The sequence below is a fragment of the Larus michahellis genome, chromosome 4, assembly GCF_964199755.1.
Source record: "Larus michahellis chromosome 4, bLarMic1.1, whole genome shotgun sequence".
NCBI classification, from domain to species: domain Eukaryota; kingdom Metazoa; phylum Chordata; class Aves; order Charadriiformes; family Laridae; genus Larus; species Larus michahellis.
This window is the reverse complement of record NC_133899.1, coordinates 92677330-92701542: the sequence shown is the minus strand read 5'-3', so window position 1 is coordinate 92701542 and position 24213 is coordinate 92677330. Positions and strand designations below refer to the sequence as shown.

Below are 24213 nucleotides of genomic sequence, written 5' to 3'. Positions count from 1 at the left end.
CCTCTCTTCTTGGCCCCAGGTTGGGCATTTTGGGGCTCTGCACCCAAAAATACCACCCTGAGAGCCCAGACAGGGACGTCCTCGCTGGGACACCTGCGGAGAGGTCAGTCCCAGCCCAGGGTCGGAGGATGCTCAGGGAGACGGGGATGGCGTACCGAGCATCTGTGGGGTAGGCATCATGCCCACCCCTCTCTTCTTGGCCCCAGGTTGGGCATTTTGGGGCTCTGCACCCAAAAATATGGCACTGAGAGCCCAGACAGGGATGTCCTCGCTGGGACACCTGCGGAGAGGTCAGTCCCAGCCCTGGGTTGGGGAGACGGGGATGGAATACTGAGCAGCTGCAGTGTAGACATCATGCCCACCCCTCTCTTCTTGGCCCCAGGTTGGGCATTTTGGGGCTCTGCGCCCAAAAATATGGCCCTGAGAGCCCAGACGGGGACGTCCTCACTGGGACACCTGCAGAGAGGTCAGTCCCAACCCTGGTGCTGGCAGATGCTGGCAGCTTGCACCCACTGCTGGTGCAAAGCCCTTGGCTACTGGCCACTGGCCACTCCACGGAAGAGATTTCCAGCCTTGGGTGCCCCTCGTGGCGGCTCTGCCCTCCCCGCGCTGCCACGTGCTGGGGCAGGAGGTGCTGCTCCAGGGCCGTGGGTTTCGGTGCTGGTCCATGGTGGGGACCTGGGGGTGGTGGGGGAGCCGTTGGTTGGTTCCGAGTGCTGGGATGGGCACAGGGAGACAGGGGGTCCCTGCTGGGGGAAGGCCATCGGGGGGCAAAGGGGTGTAGCTGCCCTTGAGGGCAAGGGTCTTGCTGGGCCGGACTTAGGGGACGTCTGTCCTGGAGAGCTGAGGGTGCACAGGGCCACCCAGATGCACAAAACCACCGAGATGTGCAAAGCCACCAAGATGTGCAGGGCCACCAAGGTGCATGGAGCCACAAAGATGCCCAAAGCCACCAAGATCTGCAAAGCCACTGATGTGCACAAAGCCACCAAGATGCCCAAAGCCATCAAGATGCACAAAGACACCAGGATGTGCAAAAAGCCACTATGATGTGCAAAGCCACCATGGTGCACGAAGCCACCAAGATGTGCAGAGCCACTGAGGTGCATGAAGCCACCAAGGTGCACAAAGCCACCAAGATGTGCAAAGCCACTGAGATGCACAAAGCCATCAAGATGCCCAAAGCCACCAAGGTGTGCAGGGCCACTGAGGTGCATGAAGCCACCAAGATGTGCAAAGCCACCAAGATGTGCAAAGCCACCGAGGTGTACAAAGCCACTGGGATGCCCAAAGCCACCAAGATGCCCAAAGCCACCAAGATGTGCAGGGACACTGAGGTACATGAAGCCACCAAGATGCTCGGAGCCACCAAGGTGCACAGAGCCACCAAGATATGCAGGGCCACCAAGGTGCACAAAGCCACCAGGATGTGCAAAGCTGCCAAGGTGCGCAAAGCCACCAAGATGTGCAAAGCCACTGGGATGCCCAAAGCCACCAAGATGTGCAGGGCCACTGAGGTGCATGAAGCCACCAAGATGTGCGAAGCCACTGAGATGCGCAAAGCCACTGAGATGCCCAAAGCCACCAAGACGCCCAAAGCCACCAACATGTGCAGAGCCGTCAAGGTGCAGAAAGCCACTAAGATGCCCAAAGCCACCAAGATGTGCGAAGCCACTGGAACACCCAAAGCCACCAAGATACGCAAAGCCACCAGGATGCACAGGGCCACCGAAGCGCCCGTAGCCAAGGCCCAAACCCAGGCGGGAGCAGGGAGCAGGCTGGGGGAGCGCGGGGTGTCCCCAGGCTGGGCTGTGCAGGGCCACCCGGCTCTGCTGGCACCTGCAGCCACCCCGGCATGGGGCTGCCTCCTGGCGCTGAGCCATGCGTTGAATCCCTCGGCACGGGCAGCTCTCGCCGCGAGCGCCTCACCGCCCGTCGGGGAGGATCTCCGGCTTACACCCCGCTTAGAGGAGAGTAATCCCTCCCGGAATCCCGCGCCTCTCGCTCCTGCCGGCGTCGGGGTTCGAAGTGTTTTCTCCGCAGGCACAAAAGCCGGAGCTCGTTCGGAAGCAGCTAATCCCGCGCCGGCAGGAGCGGAGGCTTAGGGGACGCGGGCACGCCGTGGCACGCCGCCGTCACCGCCGCCGGCCACCGCTGCCAGGCAGGGGGGGGGCTCCGAATGGTGGGGGGTGCCAAGCGCAGGGGTCTTCTGTGCCAAGGTGCGCGCTCGCAGGAGGGTGTCTGGCATGGGGACCCTCTTCCTGCATGCAGGGACCCTCTCCCTGGCAGAGGGACCCTCTCCCCCTACACAGGGACCCTCTCCCCCTGGCACAGGGACCCTCTCCCCGGTACAGGGACCCTCTCCCCATGGCACAGGGACCCTCTGCCTACATGTAGGGACCCACTTCCCCTGTCACAGCAACCCTCTCCCTGGCACAGGGACCCTCTCCCTGCATGCGGGGACCCTCTCCCCATGGCACAGGGACCCTCTCCCTGGTACAGGGACCCTCTCCCTGCACGCGGGGACCCTCTTCCCCCAGCCTGGGGACCCTCTCCCTGGCATGGGGACCATCTCCCTGCATGCAGGACCTTCTCCCCCAGCACAAGGACCCTCTCTCTGGCACAGGGACCCTCTCCCCCTGCACAGGCACCCTCTTCCTGCGTGCAGGGACCCTCTCCCCCCAGCATGGGGACCCTCTCCTTGCATGCAGGGACCCTCTCCCCTGGCAAAAGGACCATCTCCCTGCATGCAGGGACCCTCTCCCCTGGCACAGGGACCCTCTGCCTGTGTGCAGGGACCCTCTCCCCAGCACAGGGACCCTCTCCCTGCATGCGGGGACCCTCTCCCCATGGCACAGGGACCCTCTCCCTGGTACAGGAACCCTCTCCCTGCCTGCAGGACCCTCTCCCCCAGCACAAGGACCCTCTCCCCAGCCTGGGGACCCTCTCCCTGCATGCAGGGTCCTTCTCCCCCCTGGCACAGGGACCCTCTCCCTGCACGCGGGGACCCTCTCCCCCCAGCATGGGGACCCTCTCCCTGGCATGGGGACCATCTCCCTGCATGCAGGACCTTTTCCCCCAGCACAAGGACCCTCTCCCCAGCCTGGGGACCCTCTCCCCTGTATGCGGGGTCCCTCTCCCCCCCAGCACGGGGACCCTCTCCCCCGGCACAGCCGGCTGCTGCTCGCACAGCGCTCCGCGAATCCCCCGCCGAAGCGCCGGGGCGCTAACGAGGCAGGTAATCCCCTCATCAATAACCGGCTGTAAAAGTGGAATTATATCCCATCGAGCGGCATTGAATACTGATGAAGGAGCCGCAGGGCCGCGCCGCCCCGGTCCCCAGCCTCCGCCGCCATCCCGGGGGGTGCGAGGGGTGGGGACAACCCCAGCCCTGGTGTCCCCAAGCCCTTGATGTCCTCCAAGGGTGGACGCAGGGTCTCCAGCTCACGGAGCAGCCCCTTGGCGTGAAGCAGGACCGGCAAAGGGCAGGTGTGATTTTGCCGGGGGGGGGAAAAGACACAGGTGGCTGCGGGGACCCCAGGGCAGGGGTGTGGACACCCCCCCCCCGGCCCCGATGCATGGGGCTGACGTGCCAGCGCTGCCGTCTCTCACGCTCCCGGCTTGTATCCGCGCCGGCAGAGCCAAGAGATTTATGGCGAGTGGCGGGGAAGGAGCGGGGCAGAGGCGGCAGTAAACAAGCGCCACGTTTGTCACCCGCTCTCGGGGCTGTGTCCCCCCGCACGCCGCGGGCCGCCCAGCTCCCCATATCCCCCCCAGCCCCGCGGTGCCCCCGTGCCACCCGCCCCATGGCATCCCCATGCCCGGCATCCCAAGCAGGGAGGTGATGCTGCGCCCCGGGGCAGGGACCCAGGGCTGGGGACAAGCCAGGAGCTCCCTTCCGCTCAGCTTCTCTAATTAACCAGCGCTAATTGCCCAGAAAACGAGTCATTTACATCGCTGCCGAGGGCAGCGGCAGCCTGGGGGCCAGCATTTTTTCCCCCAGCCCTGGGGACACGGCCCGCACGGGCTGAGGGACATGTGTCCCCATTGGGGAGGGCTGGCACCCGTCTGGAGGTCACTGGGGGCTAAGAGACATGCTTGTCACCAAGCCCCCAGCGTGGTGGGGTGGAACCCCCCCCCACCTCTCCGGGCAGGCATGTCCCCACCGGTGTGACCATCAGGCTCCCCGGGTGATGCCAGCCTGGGGGCTGGGGTGGCATCTTGGCACAGGGACATTTGGCCAGGTGCCGCCGCGCGCCAAGGTCCTTCTCCAAGCCCTTGGGTGACAGCGTCCGGACGCCGCGCTGGTTTTTTCCTTCCTAAGCAGGATAATCCCTCGTTTGTGCCGCGCCAGCACCTCGGCGGGCAGCATGTGTCCCTGCCCCTCGCCCGCTCCCCTTTGATTCCCCCCCGCGCCACATGACGTTGGGGATGAACTTGACCCCGCGAGGACCGAAGCATCTCTCGAAGCTCCGGGCTAAGGCGGGAGGGGTGGTTTTTTTACAGCGGGGGGTCACTCCGGCCACAGCCATTAGCATGCAGCCAGGCAGGGCACCCCGCTTTCGGCACGTCACGGTGTCCCCAAGCAGGCATCAGGGCTGCGGGGAGCACCGGGGTGGTGGGGGGGGGGTGAGATGGCATTTTGGGGGCGGGGAGGCAGGGGGGGGGCTCACCCTGTTTTCTAGCCATGCCAGCCTGCCCGGTTAGCCCATGTGCTGAACTTGAACTGGTCGGGGTCTTGCACCGCCGAGAGCTGGGCATCCCAAAGGGGGGGCTGCTTTACATCTCCCCCCCACCCCCCAGCAGCTTATCTAGCCGGGGTTTATAAATGTTTGAAATTAAGGGCTGGTCCCAAATTCCCTCCTAGGCAACAGTTGCTAAGCGAGTTTTATACACAGGCTCCTCGTGACCGAGGAGGGATGGAGGGGCCCCCCTCGCTGCCTTTGGATGGGGGGAACACGTGTGCCGGCCGGCTGTGCCGCTGCCCTGGCCCCGGAGCCGGGACCCCACCCCCAAGCCCTGTCCCCCGAAACCCCCTGGGACCACCCTCCCGCCCCCTCCATCCTGCCCTGGCGGTGCTGGCCGTGCGGCTGCTCGGGGGGCTTCTGTAAAACTCCCCCTTTATGGCCACCGTCCCCTTTGCTTCGCTGTTTTATTCCGCCGGAGGCCACGGGGCTGCGGGTGCTTGTGGCCACTTTGTCACCCCGGGGGTGGGAGCGGGGCACCGGTGGCACCGGGGTGCCCGCCGTGTGTCAGGGGGCGGGGGGACGGACGGATGGACGCCCGAGCCCCCCATCTGGCCACCCAGGCCACTCTGACTCAGCCCAGCCTCTGAGCTGCTGGCAAATTTCATTACAATAACAAGGTCTGCAGGCGAATTAATTATTAACGATCATTGTTTAATATTTATACTGCAGTACAGCTACAGGCGGGCGGCTCCGGCCGCGCCGCTCCCCGCCGCTGGCGGTGGCACGAGCCATGTCCTGTCCCGGTGCTGGGGTGCAGAGCGGCGGGGTCCCCACTGGGATGCCGCGGTGAGGGGTCCTGCCAGGGGCCGGGGCTGAGCTGGGTTGGGGACCCCACTGGACCCCCCCCCCCCAAAAAGCCACCTTGGGTCCATATGAATCCTCCCACGGTGCCAGGGGCATTGCGCTCGCTGGCAGCGTGGCCGTGAGCTCGGTGGCTGTGATGGTGGGGGGGGGAGTGGGGACACCCTGTGCCATGGGGCAGGTCCCTCGGGGGGCTGGCGAGGGGTTCTCCTGCCCCCCCGGGTTGCTGTTTGGGGTGAATCCGTGTGGGTTTGGCTGACCCAAAGAGGGAACCCCTGTGGTGGGGTGGCGGCGGGGCATCGATGGAAAGGGGACGGATACAGCAAGGAAACAGGGAATGGCTTGTCTGGAGGGGATGGGAAAGAGGAAGGGATGGGGAAAGGGAAGGGGTGGACATTAGGAAGGCAAAGGGGAAGGAAAGAGGAAAGGGGAAGAGGATGGGATGGGGAAGGGGAAGAGGAAGAGGAAGAGGAAGAGGAAGAGGTGGGGAAGGGGAAAGAAAAAGGGAAGAGGATGGAGAAGGTGAAATGATGGGGAAGGGATGAGTATTAGGAAGGCAAAGGGGAAGGAAAGAGGAAAGGGGATGGGTGGGATGGGGAAGGGAATGGGAAAGGGGAAGAGGAAGAGGTGGGGAAGGGGAAGGAAAAGGGGAAGAGGATGGAAAAGGGGAAGGGGTGGGCATTAGGAAGGCAAAGGGGAAGGAAAGAGGAAAGGGGAAGAGGATGGGATGGAGAAGAGGAAGAGAAGGGGAAGGGGAAGAGGAAGAGCTGAGGAAGGGGAAGGAAAAAGGGAAGAGGATGGAGAAGGTGAAATGATGGAGAAGGGATGAGCATTAGGAAGGCAAAGGGGAAGGAAAGAGGAAAGGGAATGGGTGGGATGGGGAAGGGAATGGGAAAGGGGAAGAGGAAGAGGTGGGGAAGAAGAAGGCAGAGGGGAAGAGGATGGAGAAGCTGAAAGGATGGGGAAGGGATGAGCATTAGGGAAGGAAAGAGGAAAGGAAAAGGGGACAAGATGGGGAAGGGAAAGGGAAAGAGGAAGAGGTGGGGAAGAGGAATGAAAAGGGGAAGAGGATGCAGAAAGTGAAGGGATGGGGAAGGGGAAGGGATGGGCATTAAGGAAGCAAAGGGGAAGGGAAAGAGGAAAGGGGAAGGGATGGACAAGGGGAAGGGACAGCGATTAGGAAGGAGAAGGGGAAGGGGAAGGGGAAGGATCCCAAAACAGCCGCTGTGCCGAGATGGCATGGTGGGAGCCGCAGGAGGCACCTGGTGATGCTGCGACCTTTGCCGGACATGCCGGCGCTGCCGGGGTGCCGGCAGAGATTAAAGCCCTCCCTTTGCTCCGACCTGAGCTCCCGGGGAGCGCTGGGGGCCGGGGCATCCCGCCGGGAGCCAGCAGAAGGGGCCAGCAGGGGGTGACCCCCCCCCACCCCCGCCTCGCTGAGCCGTGGCTCTGCTCTGCTCCCCCCCCAGGGGCTCCCTCCCGCGATGTCCTCCTCGTCTCAGCCATCATCACCGTCAGCCTTAGCGTCACCATCGTCCTCTGCGGGATCTGCCAGTGGTGCCAGCGCAAAATGGTAAGCGTCCCCCGCGCCGGCCGGGTGCACGGGGTGGGGAGCGGGCGCGGGGTCCCGGGCTGAGCTGGGACGGGGGTCCCGGCCACCCTCCGGCCCTGGGTGATGGCTGGGGTGGGGGGTCCCGGGGCAGAGAGGCTGCTGGCAGGTTTGCGGCAGGTGCCGGCCGCGGCTTTTATTTTGCTCTTTAGGAGATGCGATAATTAAATGTTTGGGGCGAAACTGTTTGTGCGGCATAAAGGGAAGTTTCCAAATACAGATATAGATATAGATATAGATATATAATTGCGATGAGCAGTAGCAATCTGGCCCCTGTCCTGCTGGGGATGCTCCTGCCTGGAAGAGCCCCATGGGAAGGTGGCCAGCCCATCCCCGGTGGCACCGGGTGCCATGAGGCCACTATCCCCCCCACCCCCCGAGGCTTCCCTCCCCGACCCCCACTGCGGTGGGGGGGTCCTTTAGCTTGGGACCACTCTCCCTCCTGCCCTGCGTCCTTCCTCCTCCTCCTCTTGCTCTGGCCCCAGGATCCGGCACATTCTCGGCTGCGTTTCCTTCGCCGTCAGGTTCGAAATCTGGGTCGAGTGCTGCCGTGGTGGCGGCTCTTCCCAGGTGGGAGATGCCCACCCTGGGCATGCCGGTGGCTCCCCCCCACACCGTGGGAAGGCAGCGCTCCCCCGGGAAGGGGAGAGATGGGTCCAGCAGGGACGAGGCAGCCTTGGGGCAGTGGCCATGGCATGCGGGGAGAGGAGGTGGGTGGAAAGGGGCCACCAGGCCCAGCTGGTGCCACCAAGGGAAGGGCAAGGTGGCGGAGGGTTAAGCACCGGGGAGGAGATGGTCTGGTTGCGCTGAAGGACGAAGCTGGCAGAGGAACAAAGAAGTATAAATTGGCCGGGAAAGCGTTCAGGCTGGGAATGGAAAGGCACATCCCAGCCGGCCCTCGACAGTGCCCGGAGCTGGAACGGCTGCATGGGAACCACGGCCAAACACGCTGAGCGCCTGCGGGGCTGGCCCCGGGACGGCTAGTGCCGGGGGAGCATGGGCCAGCAGCCGCTGCTGCCACCGTGTCCCCACGAGCCCTGTGCTGTGGTCAGCTGGGGACAATGCTGAGCACAGGGCTCAGGGCTGACTCCCTCCAGGATGGTCCATGGGCATCCAAGGAGATCCAGCATCCCTGCAGCTCCCAGCCGGATGAACCCCTGGGCATCGAAGGAGGTTGGGCATCCCTGCAGATCCCAGCAGGATTAGCCCGTGGGCATCCAAGGAGGTTGGGCATCCCTCTGCCTCCTGGCAGGATTAGCTCATGGGCATCCAAGGAGATCCATCATCCCTGCAGTTCCCATCAGGATTAGCCCATGGGCATCCAAGGAGATCCAGCATCCCTGCAGATCCCTGCAGGATGAGCCCATGGGCATCCAAGGAGATCTAGCATCCCCGCAGCTCCTGTCAGGATTAGTCCATGGGCATCCAAGGATGTTGGGCATCCCTCTGCCTCCCAGCAGGATAAGCTCATGGGCATCCAAGGAGATCCATCATCCCTGCAGATCCCATCAGGATTAGCCCATGGACATCCGAGGAGATCCAGCATCCCTGCGGATCCCTGCAGGATTAGCCCATGGGCATCCAAGGAGATCCATCATCCCTGCAAATCCCAGCAGGATTAGCCCATGGGGATGCAAGGAGATCCATCATCCCTGCAGATCCCATCAGGGTTAGCCCATGGACATCCAAGGAGATCCATCATCCCTGCGGATCCCTGCAGGATTAGCCCATGGGGATCCGAGGATGTCGGGCGTCCTTGCGCTACCAGCGGGATGAGCCCCTGGCTGTCCAAGGACACCCGCACTGGGGGTGCAGGGAGTCCTTTTGCCACAGCACTGCCAAGGAGGCGGCTCCGTGCAGAGGTGACGAGGCTGGGGAGAAGAAGACAGGAGGAATACTCCCCGTTCCAGGAGCAGGCTGCGTGCAGGGCTGGCTCCTGCAGGAGGGATGCTCGCAGGTCCCGCCATGGTCCACAACCCCAGCCTGCTCCGGCAGCTGCTCCCGTCCCACCTCAGCCTCCCCGCACCTGCGCAGAGCAGGCTCCCCTCCTAATTGTTCGCTAATTGGCATTAATTGCGCTCTTGTCCGCCCTGGATCGGAGCAGCGCGCTGAACCTGCTGTCGGAAATCACAGTGAAGTGCCCTGATTACAAGCCCCAGTTAGGAGCGAGCGCCTGCTTCATTATCATATGGCAGCTCTTCCCTTTCGGTGGGGAAGGTGAACTCAATTAATTCAGGTTCAATTAATCCTAAAATTACCCGCTCCTCCCCCGGTGAGGCTGTGGAAGGCTACGCAGGCGACGGCTGCTGTTCTGTCCTTGGGGTGACGCAGGCCATGAGCCCCCTCCAGCCCCTTGGGGACGGTGCCCGAGAGCCAGGGTGGCCAGACCAGTGTCTTCCCAGTGCCTTTGCTGGCTCGTAAGGGCTGAGGGATGAAGCTGGTGGGAGTTTTACCGCCCGGCTCGGTGGGATGGAGCCCGGCAACCAGGAGGCTGTAAGGGAAAAGGGCAAAATCCAGGTCAACCCCTCCAGCTGGTGGAGGTGCAACCCGGGAGCTCCCATCCCCACGCTCTGCGGTGCTACGGGGGTCTCCCTGACCTCCCCCCCTCTCCTCTTCCTCTCCGCAGGGTAAGCGTTACAAGACTTCCCTGGAGACTGTGGGAACCCCGGACTCCAGCCGAGGCCGCAGTGAAAAGAAAACCATCAAGTAGGTGCCAGGGTCAGGGGGGCTGGGGGCAGGGGGGGGGACAGGGGCAGGGGGCTGCGGTGCTGGGAGCCTCAACGCCCACGGGTCCGGCACGGCCGCAACCCGCGCAGCGCCCTGCTCTCTGCCACACGCCGGGCCCCCCCCCGGCCCCGTCATGGGTGCTCTGCTCACATGGGGACACGTGGCGGATCAGTGCCATCCCCCCCCCCCGCCACCCCAGCAGCGGGGAGGTCCCTCCTCGGGGACGGAGGTGGCCGTCCCTCGGCTGCCAGCGAGGCCAGGTCCGTGTCCAGCCCTGGCAGAGCGAGTTTGGCAGCGGCTCCGGTTCCATCCCGGGGGCATGCGAGGGCTGCGGGGGAGACCGACCCCACCGTCGTGCCAACCTGCGACGGGCTGGTGCCCCCAAGTCGCCGCGGAGGTGTCCCCCAGCCCCAGCGGGAGACTGGGAGGGCTGGTGGGTCTCTGCAGCCCCCTGGGCCGCCCCTCCTGGCTCACCCGCTGAGCTGTGGCAATGAGCGGATGGCGCCATGGGGACCCCGGCGTGGTGTCCCCGGGGATGCCCCCCGGGTCTGGGCGTGCGGAGCCCCGAGCCCTGCCCCGCTGCTGGAGACCCCCCCGCCCCCGGCCCCCCGGCTCCGCAGCCCACGGGCAGCGGGGATGCGGAGGGGAAAGGAGAGCGGAGCTGGGGCATCTCAGGGTGCCGGGCAGGGAGTAGAGGTGGGCGTTTGGCAGCCGGGGAGGGGGCTCTCCTGGGCACCCCAGCTCCAGCTCTGCCCCCCGGCACCCCACAAGGCTTCTGGGAGGGGCCAGGGCTTGGCCACCAGGGGGGAAATAGCCCCTGCCTGGAGTAAGGCTATTGCAAACCTCCTCCCTTGGCCTCCTGCCGGGGGGGGGATTATTGGGGTGCGGGAGTCTGGGGCTACCTCGGGCACCCCTCCAGCTCGGCCAGCTGCTCCCGGCCACACCGGGGCTGGGACCAGAGGGGAGGCACATTCCCACCCTGATGGCATGGCGCAGGCGGCTCTCCCTCCCCGGCTCCGTGCAGCCGGGCTCAACCCGGAGCCGTCGGTGGGCATCGAGGAGGGGTGTGAGGGATGGGCACCGGTGGCTTTTCACATCCCCCAGCGCCGGCGGGGGGCCTGCTCGGCTCCACAGCCCCCCGGCACGCAGCTGTGAGCGGGCAATGGGGTGCCATGGGCGGCTTGCCGCAGCCGGGAGGTTCGGGCTCGGTGCCGGCAGCGGGCTGGTTCGGCCGGAGGGGACCTGGAGGGGTGTCCCAACACGCGGCGGCGGCACGGTTAACCAAGCAGCCTGCGCTTCCAGGACCTGGCTGCTGAGGAGGCGAGGACGTACGGACACGCCAGGACGTATAGACACATAAGGACGCACGGACACGCGTGCCGGGGACGCACAGACACGCGTGCCGGGGACATCGCCCCGGCACCGCGCTCGCCGGCACCTCTCTAACCCTGCTCCATCCTTCTCTTCCTCCCCAGCCGGCGGAGCCCCCCGCCTTGCTCCCGTCTCTCCGCAGCTCTGCCCTGCTCCGTCCACCCGTCCGTCTGTCCCTGTGTGTTTGTGCGTGTGTGCGCGCGCGTGTGTGGTGTGTGTCGGTGTCCCAGGGGTGGGCGGCCGGGCGCCCCGTCTCTCTCTCCGCAGGATGCCGGCGCTCCGGGGGCGGAGGGCGGCTTTTCTTCCCTTCTCGCAGGAATTCAGCTTCTCTCTCTTGTATTTCCCTTTTTCTTTCTCCCCTGGTCTCCGGCCGCTGTAGCGATCTAGACAGAGACTTTTGGAATAACAATGACAACACAGTGCAGCAGAAATGGAGCTCCTACCCTCCCAAGGAGTTTATACTAAACATTTCACCTTACGCCCCGTACGGTGATCCGCGGCTTTCCCTCAAGTGAGTCTCTCCTTACCGGGTTTGCTCCGTGTAGTGAGTATATGGGCAGCACCCACTCGCCTTCCTCCTCCTCCTCCTCCTCCTCCTCCTCCTCCTCCTGGGCTCCCCGCAAGCCACCCCATGGGCAGCCCCATGGAGACGAGCAACCCCTCCTTCCCGCTCCCCCCCGGCCCCCGGGGGAAGGGGGGCGGCCGGGGCCACGACGGGACACCCCCCCCCCCCCCCGCCCCCCAACAACAACAACAACAACCCTGGCGGCGGCGCAGGATGGGGTTGCGCGTTGGGGGCACCCCCTCGGCGCGGGGGACGGGTCCCCCCCCGGGGCTGGGCTGCCGGCGAGCGGGACCCCCCCCCACCTACTCCCCCTACCTTGCCCCCTCCAACCTTCGTTCTCCCCACTTTATTTTTGGATGGTTTTGCCGAGGCCCCCGCGCACCCGCCCCCGGCCAGGACCCCTTTTTCTTTTGCAGTGCTGATGTCTCTCTTTCTCTCTCTGTCTGTCTGTCCGTCTCTTGTCCGTCTGTCCGGCTCTCTCCTCTTCCCCTTGTACCCCCCCCCCCCCCCCGCCATCAAACGACTCCCCCCACCACCACCATGTCCGTCCGTCTGTCCGTCCGGCTGCCTTGGTGTCTGTCTTGGGGGGGGTCCGGCCGTCGGCCCGGCCCAGTGGCTCTCTGTTATCAGGGGCCAAGCTGACGGCGTCGGCCGCCGCCGGGTTGGCGGGGGACCGCGACGGCCGCCCCGGGGAGAAGCAGCGGCTCGGCGAGGACGGCATGAGGAGCAGCGTCTCTGCCCACAGCGAGCCCGGCGCGGGGAAAGCGGCGCGTGGCCGCTGGCACACGGTGCAGAGCCACTTGGCCGCAGGGAAGCTCAGCCTGTCCAAGTGAGTGAGCACGCACGGTCCGGGCACGGCAACCCCCCACCCGCCCCGGCACGGACAACTCCCCCCCCAACTTGGCCACCGACAGCGTGCCCGCTCCCCGCTGCGGGCTGCGCTTGGATGGGGGACACCAAGAGACCCCCTCCGTGGTCCACGGCGCCAAGGGAGGCGAGGAGCTGGCTCCCGGCGGCGTTTCGGCAGCATTTCGGCACGGGGCAGGGAGAAGAGGAGGGGGTTGCCAGGCAGCAGGAGCACCTTTGGGTGCCGTCGCCGGCATGTTTCCAGCCCCGAGGGTGGTGATGCCGGCGGGCATCATCTTGGGGATGGTCCCAAAGGCAGGAGCTGCTGCCCCCGTGTCCCCATCCCGGGGATGCGGCCATCACGGTGCGTGGCTCCCCTGAGCACGAGACCCGGCGCCTCGCTTGCGGCTCCACCACCCCATCCCCAGCATGGGGGAAAAATCGGCGGGTTTAGCAGATTTAGGGAAAAACCAGAGCTTTGGCACGCTCTGCGGGGCTCGTGGCCCAGGCAGGTTGGGTGGGGGGGTCTCGGCGAGACCCTCCGCTGCCGGTAGCGACCGTAGCTCTGCCGGGGGAGACGGTGATTTATCTGCGGGCTCCGTCTTGTGTTTCTGTTCGCTCCGGTTCCCTGTGCTGGGGGTGCAGCAGCCTCCCGGCAGCCGGCGGGTCCCGGCATCGACCCCGGCACCCTCGGAGAAGGTGACGGCAAAGGCGCTTCCCAGGGCTGGCGTATCTCATCCCCGCTGCATCTTCCAGCCTTTTTGGCGGGGAGAAATCCTTTCCAAAAGAGAAAAATCCAGTCTTGCCACCTTGGATGAATCCCAAATGCCTCCGGGAGCGCCAAAGATTGGTGTCCCCTCCCCGGTTCGGAGCCGCGGCCACCCATTTGGCGTTGATGCTGGTGTTGCTGGGAGGCGAGAGGGAGAGGCGAGGAAGAGGGGGAGCTGCGCAGCCTTCAGCCCTCCCCGGTCCCGGTGGCCAAGTGGAACCCGTTGGGAGCCCCTCCGGCGAAGGAGCCGGCTGAGGGAAGGCATCGCTGCCGTACCGCTCGGCACCTCCGCTGCCACCAACTCCGGCGGTCGTGGGGACAGGCTGCCCAGAGGGGCTGGGAGCCGGACAGACGGACGGCTGGACGTCCGCCGGGCTGGCCAGGGCAGGGTTAAGGGGACGAAGAAGCCACCGGGCGGCGAAGCATCCCGCCTTCCAGCATCTCTTTCGCGTGGAGCCTTCGGGTTTGGGGGGGTTCGTAGGGGGGTCCGGCTGGTGTACCCCCTCCCCGGTGGCGGGGGCAGCGGGGCGGGCACGGGCAGGGCGTGCTGCCGCCTGGCACGGCGCTGGCAGGAGCTCGCGCCTCCAGCTGGCGCCCGGCCGAGAGGAGCCAGATTTAGTTTCCTGTGACTGAGAGGTTGTAAATTGAACTAATTTAGGATTCGATAGGGAAGCGAAAGGAGGTCGGCGGCAGGCGATGTTGGGGGGGGGGGTGGTTGGGGGCCTGGGGGCGGCCGGGGGGGGAGCGGCGCAGCGCCCGGGCAGTGCCCTGCGTGCCTTCGGCCGCGGGGTCGGATCCGTCCCAGCTCTCCGCTCCTCTCAACTTCCCTCCCTCCTCTTTCTCTTCTTCTCACCTTTCTCTCTTTCTATACCTCTTTTTTTTTGTTGTTGTTTTAATCATTATTAAGCTATTTATCCTTCCCCCCCACCTCCCCCCGCCCCGTCCCCCGCTGCTGGCAATGCACCATGGCACAGCTTCGCCACGCGGTTTCAGCCGGGGTAAGGTCGGCGGCTGCTGAAGGCGACTCCCCGGTGGTCCCGGGGGCGGGGAGCCGGAGCGGGGGGGATCCCTGTGCCTTGAGGACCCCCCTGGTATGGCGGCCACCACGGGCTTTGCAGGTTGCCGCGGGCATCCGCGCGGCGCCGGCGGGCTCCTGCCCGGCTGCATGGGCCGTGCCGCGCATGAGCTGCATGGCCAGCCGTGGGTGCCGCCGCTTGCCCCGCCGCCCTCTCGCCTGCTCTTCCCTCTCCGCCGCCCAGACGAAGCCCGTCCGCCCGGGGAGACCGAGCTTTTCCGCGCTCCCCATCCCGCCGGGGCCACGTCCCCGTCGCCTCCCATCCCGCCATTCGGGGGCGGGCGGCGTGAACCTGGTGGCGTCCCCTCTCCCCGCTGGCAGCCTGGCTTGGCCTTGGGGATGCCCAGCTTGGCGGCACGCCGCGACCATGGGGGGCTTGCCACCCTCCTTGTTGCCACGGGACAACCCCCCCCAGCCCCCAGCCGGCACGACGACCGGGGGGCTGCTGAGACCCGGCGGCGCGGGTGCTGGGCCGGGAGGGACGCGGGGACGGGGCGGGCTGGCTGGCAGCACGTCAGCGGGCGCCGGGGGATTCGCCTTCACGCAGCAGCCTAATTAGCTGGCAGACGAGGTCGGCCGGCGTGCTGGGAAGGCTCCGGCAGCCGCGGGAACGGGAGGGCACCCAACCGGCCGGGTGCCGCCGTGCCGCGGCCGAGCTCCCCGGCAGCCGACGGCGGGGGGGAAGACGGCGCCCGGGCGAGATGGCGGCGGAGCCCCGTGCCGCCGGCGAGGCCGAAGCGGGGCCGAGAGGCAGAGGAACCGGTCGCTGCATCCGCTGGCCCCTGCCGGAGCGTTCCCTGCGCTGGGGCATCTTCTCTCTAACTCTCTTCTTTTCCTTCCTCCAATTTTGCCCCTTCACCTTCTTCTCCTTTCTCTCCTCTCCTCTGCCCTTCCTCTCCCTAAGTTTCGAGGACTCCACCTTGTCCACAGCCACTACCCTTGAGTATATCCCCACCTCAGCAGGCGACCCCAAATGCCAGAGGCCCCGCACGCTCATGCGCCAGCAAAGTCTGCAGCAGCCCCTCAGCCAGCACCAACGCGCCAACCACAGCCAGCCCACCACCAGCCAGAGCCTGGGCCACCTCCAGGCCCACAGCGGCTCCTCCGCCGGCGCCGGCAACCCCCGGGGCTCCCGCGGCGGCCAGGCGCGCCAGGGCATCGCCGCCGGCTCCAAGCATCGGACGGCTGGCGGCCGGAGCCGCTCCAATCCCGGCAGCTGGGACCACGTGGTGGGGCAAATCCGCAACCGCGGCTTGGACATGAAGTCCTTCCTGTAAGTGTGCGCTTCTCCTTGCGCTCTCCATCGCTGCCTCCATTGCTCCCTCCATCGCTCTCTCCTTGCACTCTTCATTGCTCCCTCCATTGCTCTCTCCTTGCGCTCTCTCCTTGCACTCTCCATCGCTCTCTCCTTGCACTCTCCATCGCTCTCTTCTTGCTCTCTCCTTGCTCTCTCCGTCGCTCACTCCTTGCTCTCCCCGTTGCGTGCTCCCCATTGCTCTTTGCTCTCTTCTTGCTCCCTCCGTCGCTCACGCTCTCCTTGCACTCCCTTCTTGCTCCCTGCATTGCTCTCTTCTTGCTCTCTCTGTTGCTCTCCTCACCCTCCCTATTGCGTGCTCTCCATCGCTCTCTCCTTGCTCTCTCCTTGCTCTCCCCGTTGCTCTCTGCGCTGTCTCCACCGCTGTCTCCATCGCTCTCCATTGTTTCCCTTGCTCTCTCCTTGCTCTCCCCATTGCGTGCTCCTCATTGCTCTTTGCTCTCCCCATCGCGCTCTCCTTGCTCTCTCCTTGCTCTCCCCATTGCTCTTTGCTCTCTTCTTGCTCTTTCCATCGTGCTCTCCTTCCTCTCTCCTTGCTCTTCCCATTGCACTCTCCCCGGCGCTCTCTGTACACTCCATCACTCTCTTGTTTGCTCTCTCCATCACTCTCTCCTTGCTCTCCCCATTTTGTGCTCCCCATCGCTCTCCCCATCGCACTCCCCATCGCTCTCTCCTTGCTCTCTCCTTGCTCTCCCCGTCGCTCTCTGCTCTCTCCTCCGCCCTCTCCATCGCTCTCTCCTCCGCCCTCTCCATCGCTCTCTCCTCTGCTCTCTCCACTGCTTACCCTGGCGCGGCTGCTCAGCGGGCACCACCTCGGGAAAACGCTGCCAGCGGGGAGAGCCGGGTCCCCTCCAGCCCCGTCATGGGGGACAGAGGTGGCTCCCCCAGCCTGGGGAAGGGTCTCGCGCGCCCCCAAAACTCCCTTTGTTGATGGGCTTTGCTGCCCATCAACCCCCTGCCTTGCCGGCCAGCGCAAGTGCTCAGGTCCCCAAGGGATGCTCCAGTCCATGGGACGGCCACCGGTGTTGTCCCCAGGGAGTGACATTGCCCCAGGGAGGAGAGGGGGGGTGGCAGCCGTGCCGGCGGTGACCCCCGCAGAGGGGTGACTGTGTCTTTGGCCCCGCTATCGCTGCCTGCCAGGCTGCCTTCCGCCGGGGCTGGGAGCTGCCGGAGCCGTGTGATCCTTAATCTGGCTTAACCCTATCTCCCGTATCGGCGCTGGCTGCCAAACCTCAAAACGCCGAGGGCTGATCTGAGCCCTGCGCTGCCACCGTATCTCGGCACATGACATTGTCGCTCCTCCCCCAGAGACAGTCGTCCCCCCCCTGCCACCTCCGTCCTCCCCGGGGTCCACCAGCTCCCCCCTGGCCTCCGTTTGCCCCCCGCTGGGTACCCCCGGGAGAGGGGATGCTCAAATCCTGGCAGCGCTTCCCACAGGCTGGTATTGCCCGGGGTTGGGTTGCGGGGGGGGGACAGGCCTGATCCTGCCCTCGCACGAGAGCGCAGAACCTTCTCCGTCAGGTGGAAAAGGCCCCGAGGGAAGCGAATTTGGCTGCCCCCCCCCAGCTCCTGCCTGCGCAGGCAGCCCTGGAGAGAGGGTTGAGCCTTCCTCCCAGCGCTGGCACCCCTCCTCACCGCCAGCCGGTGGCTGCCCCTCTCGGCTCTGCCCTCTCCCACCTAAGAAGTTCCTCGCCGGCTCCATTTGCCGGCTTCCCGATGTCGAGATGCGGCTCATTAGCCATCCCGAGGGTCACGTTCCTCCCTGTTTACCCAGCATCGATGCTGGTTCCAGCCTTAATTGGCCGGGGCCGGGGCCGGGGGGTGGGGGGGGGGAAGCAGCCGCAGAGCCGGGACGTGCTGAGCCAGCCCGCCGTTTCCCCGCGGAGGAGCCGCTGCCATTTACCACCGCCGCTTTCCCAAGCCATTAACTTTGCTTTTGCTCTTTATTCTGTTTACCCTCCCGCCTGCCTCCCCGGCGCCGCGGCGTAAATGCGGTTGCGGGCCCCGGGGAGGCTGCGCCGGCGGCGCCGGAGGTGAGGGGCAAAGAGCCTCGGCCATGGCACCGCCATCTCCAACTCCGTGGAAGGATGCTGGGACCTCGCTCCCTTCGCTCTGTCCCTTGTCCCCAGCCCCTCTGGGCACCTTTTCCCCCCCTGAGCAGGACTTTAGCATCCTCCCTGCCCGGACCGGTGGAGGAGAGGGGTGGCGGTGGTACCCACGTGTCACCGAAACCGGCACCTTTTGTCCCCACAGCCCTCTGCGCCCGTCCCGGACATCGTCACCTGCGCAGGGGCCGGCGGGTAGAGCCAGGGTCCCCTCGCCCCTCGGGGGTGACCCGCGGGGTAGCGCCGCTCCTGCCGGTTCCCTGCCTGATGCTGTGTTCTCCTTTCTCTCTTTCTTTCTCTCCCGCCGCCTGCGGGGCCGCCTGGGCAGGGAAGGCCGGATGGTGGTGTTATCCCTGGTTTTGGGACTCTCAGAGCAAGATGACTTTGCCAATATCCCCGACCTGCAACCCGCTGGGACGCAGCCGAACCAGCCGAACGCTCAGGGGGACAAGAGGTATGAGCGAGGACGAGGGCAGTCCCGCAGGAGGAGGAGACGAGGGCTTCACCCAGGGTGGAGGAGGAGGAGGAGGATGAGGAGGCTGGCCTCGTGGAGCGCGAAGGTTGGAGCGGCACAGGGTGGCCCAGCGGGCAGCGGGCACGGTGACGTCTGCAGCTCTTCCTCCCCCCCCACCCCGCCAACACCGGCACCCGCGGTTCTGCACCGGAGAGGAACACAACCCCCACCCTACCCCCCCGCCCCTGCCCCGCCATCCCCTTCCTCCTCCCTCCCTGCCATCCACCCCCGGCCGCCGGCCCCCCCCCCGGCCCTGGCTGCATGCTGGGGGGGCACACGCTGGGGAGCGGGGCGCAGGGCAGGCTGCCGGGAGGAGAATTGGGGGGTGCAAAGTGTGTGTGTGGCGGGGGCAGGTTCATTGGCGACCTCCCCCCCACCTCAAGCCCGCCGACGATGCCGCAGCGGCAGCTGGACCGCATCCCGCAGCGCATGTCTCCTGCGCCCTCCAACCCGGCGGGGCCGTTTGCGGCCCGGCCTGGGCTCCGCAGCTCCCTTGGGGACACAGGGACACGTGTCTTGGTGACCCCAAGGCTGGGGGGGTGGGGGGGGATGCATTATCCCCCTTTTTCTCCCTGCAAGCCTTCCGGCTGCTCCCTGCCTTCCCGCGATGCCGAAGGCTCAGCGTCGCATCCGACCCCGGCGCCGGAGCCTAACCGCGGCCACTGGCGAGGGCTGGCGGGAGCAGAGGGGCCCTTCGCCGCCGGGAGCGGGTGTTGATCCCCTCCGGAGCGGGGCGGAGGTGTGAAGCGCGACGGGCGCTGCCTCCCCGTGCGCTCGGCGTGTTAATGAACTGGCACCGTTCTCGCCCACCGGCTATTTTTACCCTGCTCGGCTTGGTTTCGCTCCATCTTTTTAGCACTTCCCTCCCCGGCGTCGCGCTGAGCAGCCGGTCCCCTGCCGGGAGCACCGGCCGCCGTGCCATACCGTGCCGGCTGCGCCCCCCGTGCCGAGCGAGGGGACGTGGGAGTGGTGGTGGGGGGGGGGGGGGGGACGCTGGGTGCCGGCCACAGGGCGGGTGGGTGGCTGTGCCGCAGCAAGACCCTGCTCCCCGCTTCCCCCCAGCTCGCTGCTCCGAAAGACCCATCCCGGCGCACGCATGGCCTCCCCGCCTCCATCCCCCCCCCTCCCCACCCTGCTCCCCGTCCCCCCACCTTGGACCCCCACGGGATGTTGCAGGGGGGGGTTCGGCCGGCGCAGGGGACGTGCTCCGGCACCCTCCGCTCTCGCCAGCCCACCCGGCGCTGCCGGCCGCCCGCTCTTCTGCCTCGAAACGTCTCCTCCGTCCCCCGTTTCTCAGCTTCTTCCTTCCAGTCCGTCCCCGGCAGCTCCAGCCCGGCGCCTCGGCGTGTCTCCTGTCCTGGCAACTTAACCGCTCTCCGTCCGTCCGTCCGTCTGTCCATCCGCCGCCCCGCTCCTCTCTCCCCCTTCCCTCCCGGCAGGCCGGCAGTGGACGACGCTTTTCCTCCTTTTTCTTGCTCTTTCCCGCTCTCTCTCTCTCTCTTTCTTTCTCGCTGTCCGTGACCTCCGCCAGCCCCGGCACCCACGGCTCCACCGGCACCTCCTCGCCCAGCGCGGCCCCGCCGCCGGCTCCTCCGCCTTCATTTTTCGCTCTGTTTTTAACCTGGTTTTGCCTCCCCAGCTGCCTTGGGCTCTCCGGTCCTCCCTGGCTGCCGTCCTGCCAGCCCTGGCTGCGGGTGTGGGTGTGCGAGAGGGTGGCCGCCCCGTGCCACCGCGTGTGCCACCGTCCCCATCACCCCCTGCCAGGTCTTCCCCCCACCCCTGTCCTCCGCCCGGCCGTCCATCGGCGTGTGTCCGCGTGTGCTTGGCGTGCGGGTGGGTGTCTCGTGGCATGCGTTTGTGGCTTCGCCCGCTCTGAGCCCGCCGCGGCGCTGGGGACCGTGTGTGTGTGTGTATGTGTGTGTGTGTCCCCTGTCGGTCCCTCTGTGGGTTTGTCACCGTGTCCGGGTTCGGGCAGGAGCGTGGGGTGCTTTGTCTGTGTGCGCATCCCCTTGGATCTCTCTGCACCGCCGGAGCCGCCCAGGGCTGCCCTGTCCCTGCCGCCGTGTGCCTGTTGTCCCCTCGTGTCCCTGTGCGCCTCGTGGCAGCGTGGCCCCCGGTGTGTGCCCGCCCGCCTGCCTCCATCGCTGCTGTGTCCCTGTGCCCGCCGCACCTCCTGGTAGCCCACCCTCCCCGGCACCATGCCCACCGGCCCGCAGCCAGCCGGGAGCCCATCCCGAGACCCGGCCGCCACAACCGGGGTGTGCGGGGACAGCCAGGATGGGGGTCCCGGCTGCGGGACACCGTGGGGGGCTCGGTGGCAGAAGGAAAGGGGGACAGCTAACAGCCGGCACCGCAGCGCGAAGCACCCGTGGGGCGGCTCGGCGCCCAGCCCCCTCTGAAGGGGCCGTGCGTGGGTGAGGTGCAGCCAGAACCGTGGGTGCTGGTGGGGACACGGTAGCCGCGGGCATCCCTGGCATCGCCGTGGCCTCTGGGGATGCCAGGATTGGGATGTGACCGGGTGGACCTGCTGCCGTGCTCCGGGGCGGAGTGCCGCGTGTCCCAGGGCTCCGGCTGGCACCCGACCCTGCCTGGTGGCATCGCGGGCAGAACCAGCCGGCCAGGACCCCTCTGTGCGGGGACACTGGTGGGCTGCAGAGGGTGGGCGCAGCCCCGGGCATCCCTGCAGCCCGGCTCTGCCCGCATCCCGGCCGGCAGCCTCCCTCGGGGGCTGGCACAGCAGCATCCGCCGGGAGAGGGTGCCCGGGGAGCCCCTCGCCGTCTCGCCCTCGGCTCTCGGCCCCTCTCCTCTAAGGCGCTGCCTCTCTTTCCCCAGGTTGCCGGCCGGTGGCAAGGCGGTGAACACGGCGCCGGTGCCTGGGCAGCCACCGCAGGATGAGTCCGACCGCAAGACGGAGCCGCACTCCTCCGTCTCCGACCTGGTCAACTCCCTGACCAGCGAGATGCTCATGGTGGGTGGACGGGATGCGCTGGGGACGGGTTCCCTAGGGATGGCATCCCGCCCTCGGGCGTCCCCTTGGACACCCGGCTCTTCCCCACGCCCGCCCTGTGCCACAAGCGCTCCGGCACGTCCCAGCCCGCTCTTGCCAAGTCCCCGTCACAGCCGGGCGCCGCGAAGGGCGCAGCGGGGGCTCAGCCGAGGTGACGCAGCCGTTTCCACCCCCCCCCCCCGCCGCCATCCCTGGGGCCGGCACGAGAGAGCGGTGCTGGAGACTGGAGACGGGCTGTCAGGAGGAATTTGGCCAATTGACGCTCCCCGTCCCCAGGCCGCGTGGCACCGAGCCAGGAGTCATCTGAGGCGACGGCGGTGACTGGGAGACGGGGAGAGGTTGATGCCCTCCAGCAGCTCGAGGGGCTGGGGGGTCGGGTGAGGGTGTGAACCGAGTTCGGGTGCCCAAATCGGGGGGGGACAGGGGTGTGCAGACCCCCCGGGTGGTCCCTCAATGCTGCCCTCACCGCCCTTCTCCCCCCCGCTGCCGTAGCTCTCCCCAGGCTCCGAGGATGACGAGGGACACGAAGGCGTCAGCCGGGAGAACCTGGGCCGCATCCAGTTCAGCGTCGGCTACAACTTCCAGGAGTCCACCCTGACTGTCAAGATCATGAAGGCGCAGGAGCTGCCGGCCAAGGACTTCAGCGGCACCAGCGACCCCTTTGTCAAGATCTACCTGCTCCCCGACAAGAAGCACAAGCTGGAGACCAAGGTGAAGCGGAAGAACCTCAATCCGCACTGGAACGAGACCTTCCTCTTTGAAGGTAGGGGCTGGGATGGACTGGAGTGGACATTGGGTGGCAGCGGAGTGGTTGTGGGACCTTCTGTCCTCCGTCCTGGGCTGGATCAGCTCAGCTCGAGCCGCCAACGTGGTGGCCATCGGGGATGAGATGGGTTGGCCAAGCCGTCAAAGCCAGGTTGGAGGTGTTTGCTCTTTGTCCCATGAAGGGGACGTGGAAGGAGGCTCACAGGGGAATTCATCTGCTACCAGCCACTGTGGTGGCCCAAAGCCATGAGAAGTGCCCCGTGCTGTCATCTGCTCCCCATCCGCTGCCTGGTGCCACCATCTCCCCATCACCGCGGGCAAGGCAGGGTGGCACCAGCACTGGGTGCTGCTTGGCGTGGCCGCGACGGCTCCTCATCCCCTCCGTCTCTGGCACAGGGTTCCCCTACGAGAAGGTGGTGCAGCGGGTGCTGTACCTCCAGGTCCTGGACTACGACCGCTTCAGCCGCAACGACCCCATCGGGGAGGTGTCCATCCCCCTCAACAAGGTGGACCTCACCCAGATGCAGACCTTCTGGAAGGACCTGAAGCCGTGCAGCGACGGCAGCGTAAGGCCCTGGTCCCCCTCCCGCCCCCTGGGGACAGTCCTTGAGGGGAGGCCAGCCCCTGTCCCTGTGCTGTCCCAAGGGGACGGCCACCCCCTTGCTACCCCAACAGGGACGTTTTCCACTTCGCGAGAAGGTTCGACGTCCGATGGGGAGGTTCCTCTTCCCATATCTTTATCTATAAAATAAGGCACTAAGTAGCCCAAAGCGAGCGTCTTCATTTTGGGTCAAAAAGAGCTGTTTCAGGCAGATCTAAAATGAAGGTTTGCTTTATTCTCCTGCCTCCAGCAAGACCAGAAAACGTCCCACTGGGGGCGGCCCCGTTTCCTCCTGCCCTGATTTTCCATGCGGCCCCAAAGTCCACCCTTGGGACAGCTCTGGGGGGGTCCCAGCCCCACACCCCGCTCTTGCGGTGGGACACGGGGGCTTTGGGTGCCCCATCGGGGGTGGGTGTTTTGGGGGCACCCACCTAATGGCCGCCGGGGGTCCCGCAGGGAAGCCGCGGGGAGCTGCTGCTGTCGCTCTGCTACAACCCCTCCGCCAACTCCATCGTGGTGAACATCATCAAAGCGCGTAACCTCAAAGCCATGGACATCGGGGGCACGTCAGGTACGAGCTCCGGCTCCTGCCACGCCGGGACTCGCTGCCCGACGCCCAGCCGGGGCTGAGACCAGCTCCTGTCGTCCCCCCCCCAGACCCCTACGTGAAGGTGTGGCTGATGTACAAGGACAAGCGGGTGGAGAAGAAGAAGACAGTGGTCATGAAGCGGTGCCTGAACCCCGTCTTCAACGAGTCCTTCGCCTTCGACATCCCCACGGAGCGGCTGCGCGAGACGACCATCGTCATCACCGTCATGGACAAGGACAGGCTGAGCCGCAACGATGTCATCGGCAAGGTGGGTCCCGTGGTGGTGGATGGACCCCGGCAACGTGCCCCCACCGAGGGATGGCACCCGGGGGGACAGCCGCGTCCCTGGCTGATGGCGACCGGTGCCATCTCAGGCTGGAGAGGAAGGTGGAGCATGGTGGGGCTCCTCGTGCTGGCTTTCCCTGGCCATCTCGGGTCCTGGCTGGCAAGGACTCACCCGGGACGAGTCGGGGGGGACGATGTGGTGGCCCCCATCCATGTGGCAATGCCCCGCGCCTCTCGCCGTGCCGTGCTGCAGCACAGCCCACGCCGGGGCGAGCGTCGACCTGCCAAAAGTCTATTTATAGCCAGGCAAAAAATCGAAGTCCCCGATGGCTCCTCTGTGTCACGATGCCCCGCGGTGGCACCGTCCCCGGCTGCGGGAGAGCAGGGGTGGGACACGGGGCTCGGCCGGGGGGTCCCCGGGGGTCTGCATCCCCCACCAGACAGCCCCCATCCCCATGCTGGGATTTACCCGACCCGGAGGCGAGAAACGGAGGAATTCATCCCCCCTCGCTTTGATTTA

At 66.3% G+C, this 24213-nt stretch overlaps 1 protein-coding gene across 3 annotated transcripts in view; it reads left to right on the top strand.

Annotated features, from left to right (window-relative positions):
* Window positions 1-24213, top strand: part of SYT7 (synaptotagmin 7) — a 34706-nt gene that overhangs the window by 8018 nt on the left and 2475 nt on the right. The window contains exons 2-12 of one of the 3 annotated variants that reach the window (XM_074586518.1): window positions 7019-7122; window positions 9785-9864; window positions 11636-11767; window positions 12435-12650; window positions 15416-15784; window positions 18260-18385; window positions 21279-21414; window positions 21946-22216; window positions 22615-22784; window positions 23276-23390; window positions 23477-23676. In XM_074586518.1, the coding sequence (XP_074442619.1) occupies window positions 7019-7122; window positions 9785-9864; window positions 11636-11767; window positions 12435-12650; window positions 15416-15784; window positions 18260-18385; window positions 21279-21414; window positions 21946-22216; window positions 22615-22784; window positions 23276-23390; window positions 23477-23676 (1919 nt within the window). The remainder of the gene's footprint in view (window positions 1-7018; window positions 7123-9784; window positions 9865-11635; window positions 11768-12434; window positions 12651-15415; window positions 15785-18259; window positions 18386-21278; window positions 21415-21945; window positions 22217-22614; window positions 22785-23275; window positions 23391-23476; window positions 23677-24213) is intronic. The other 2 variants (XM_074586520.1, XM_074586521.1) reach the window with 2 other exon arrangements.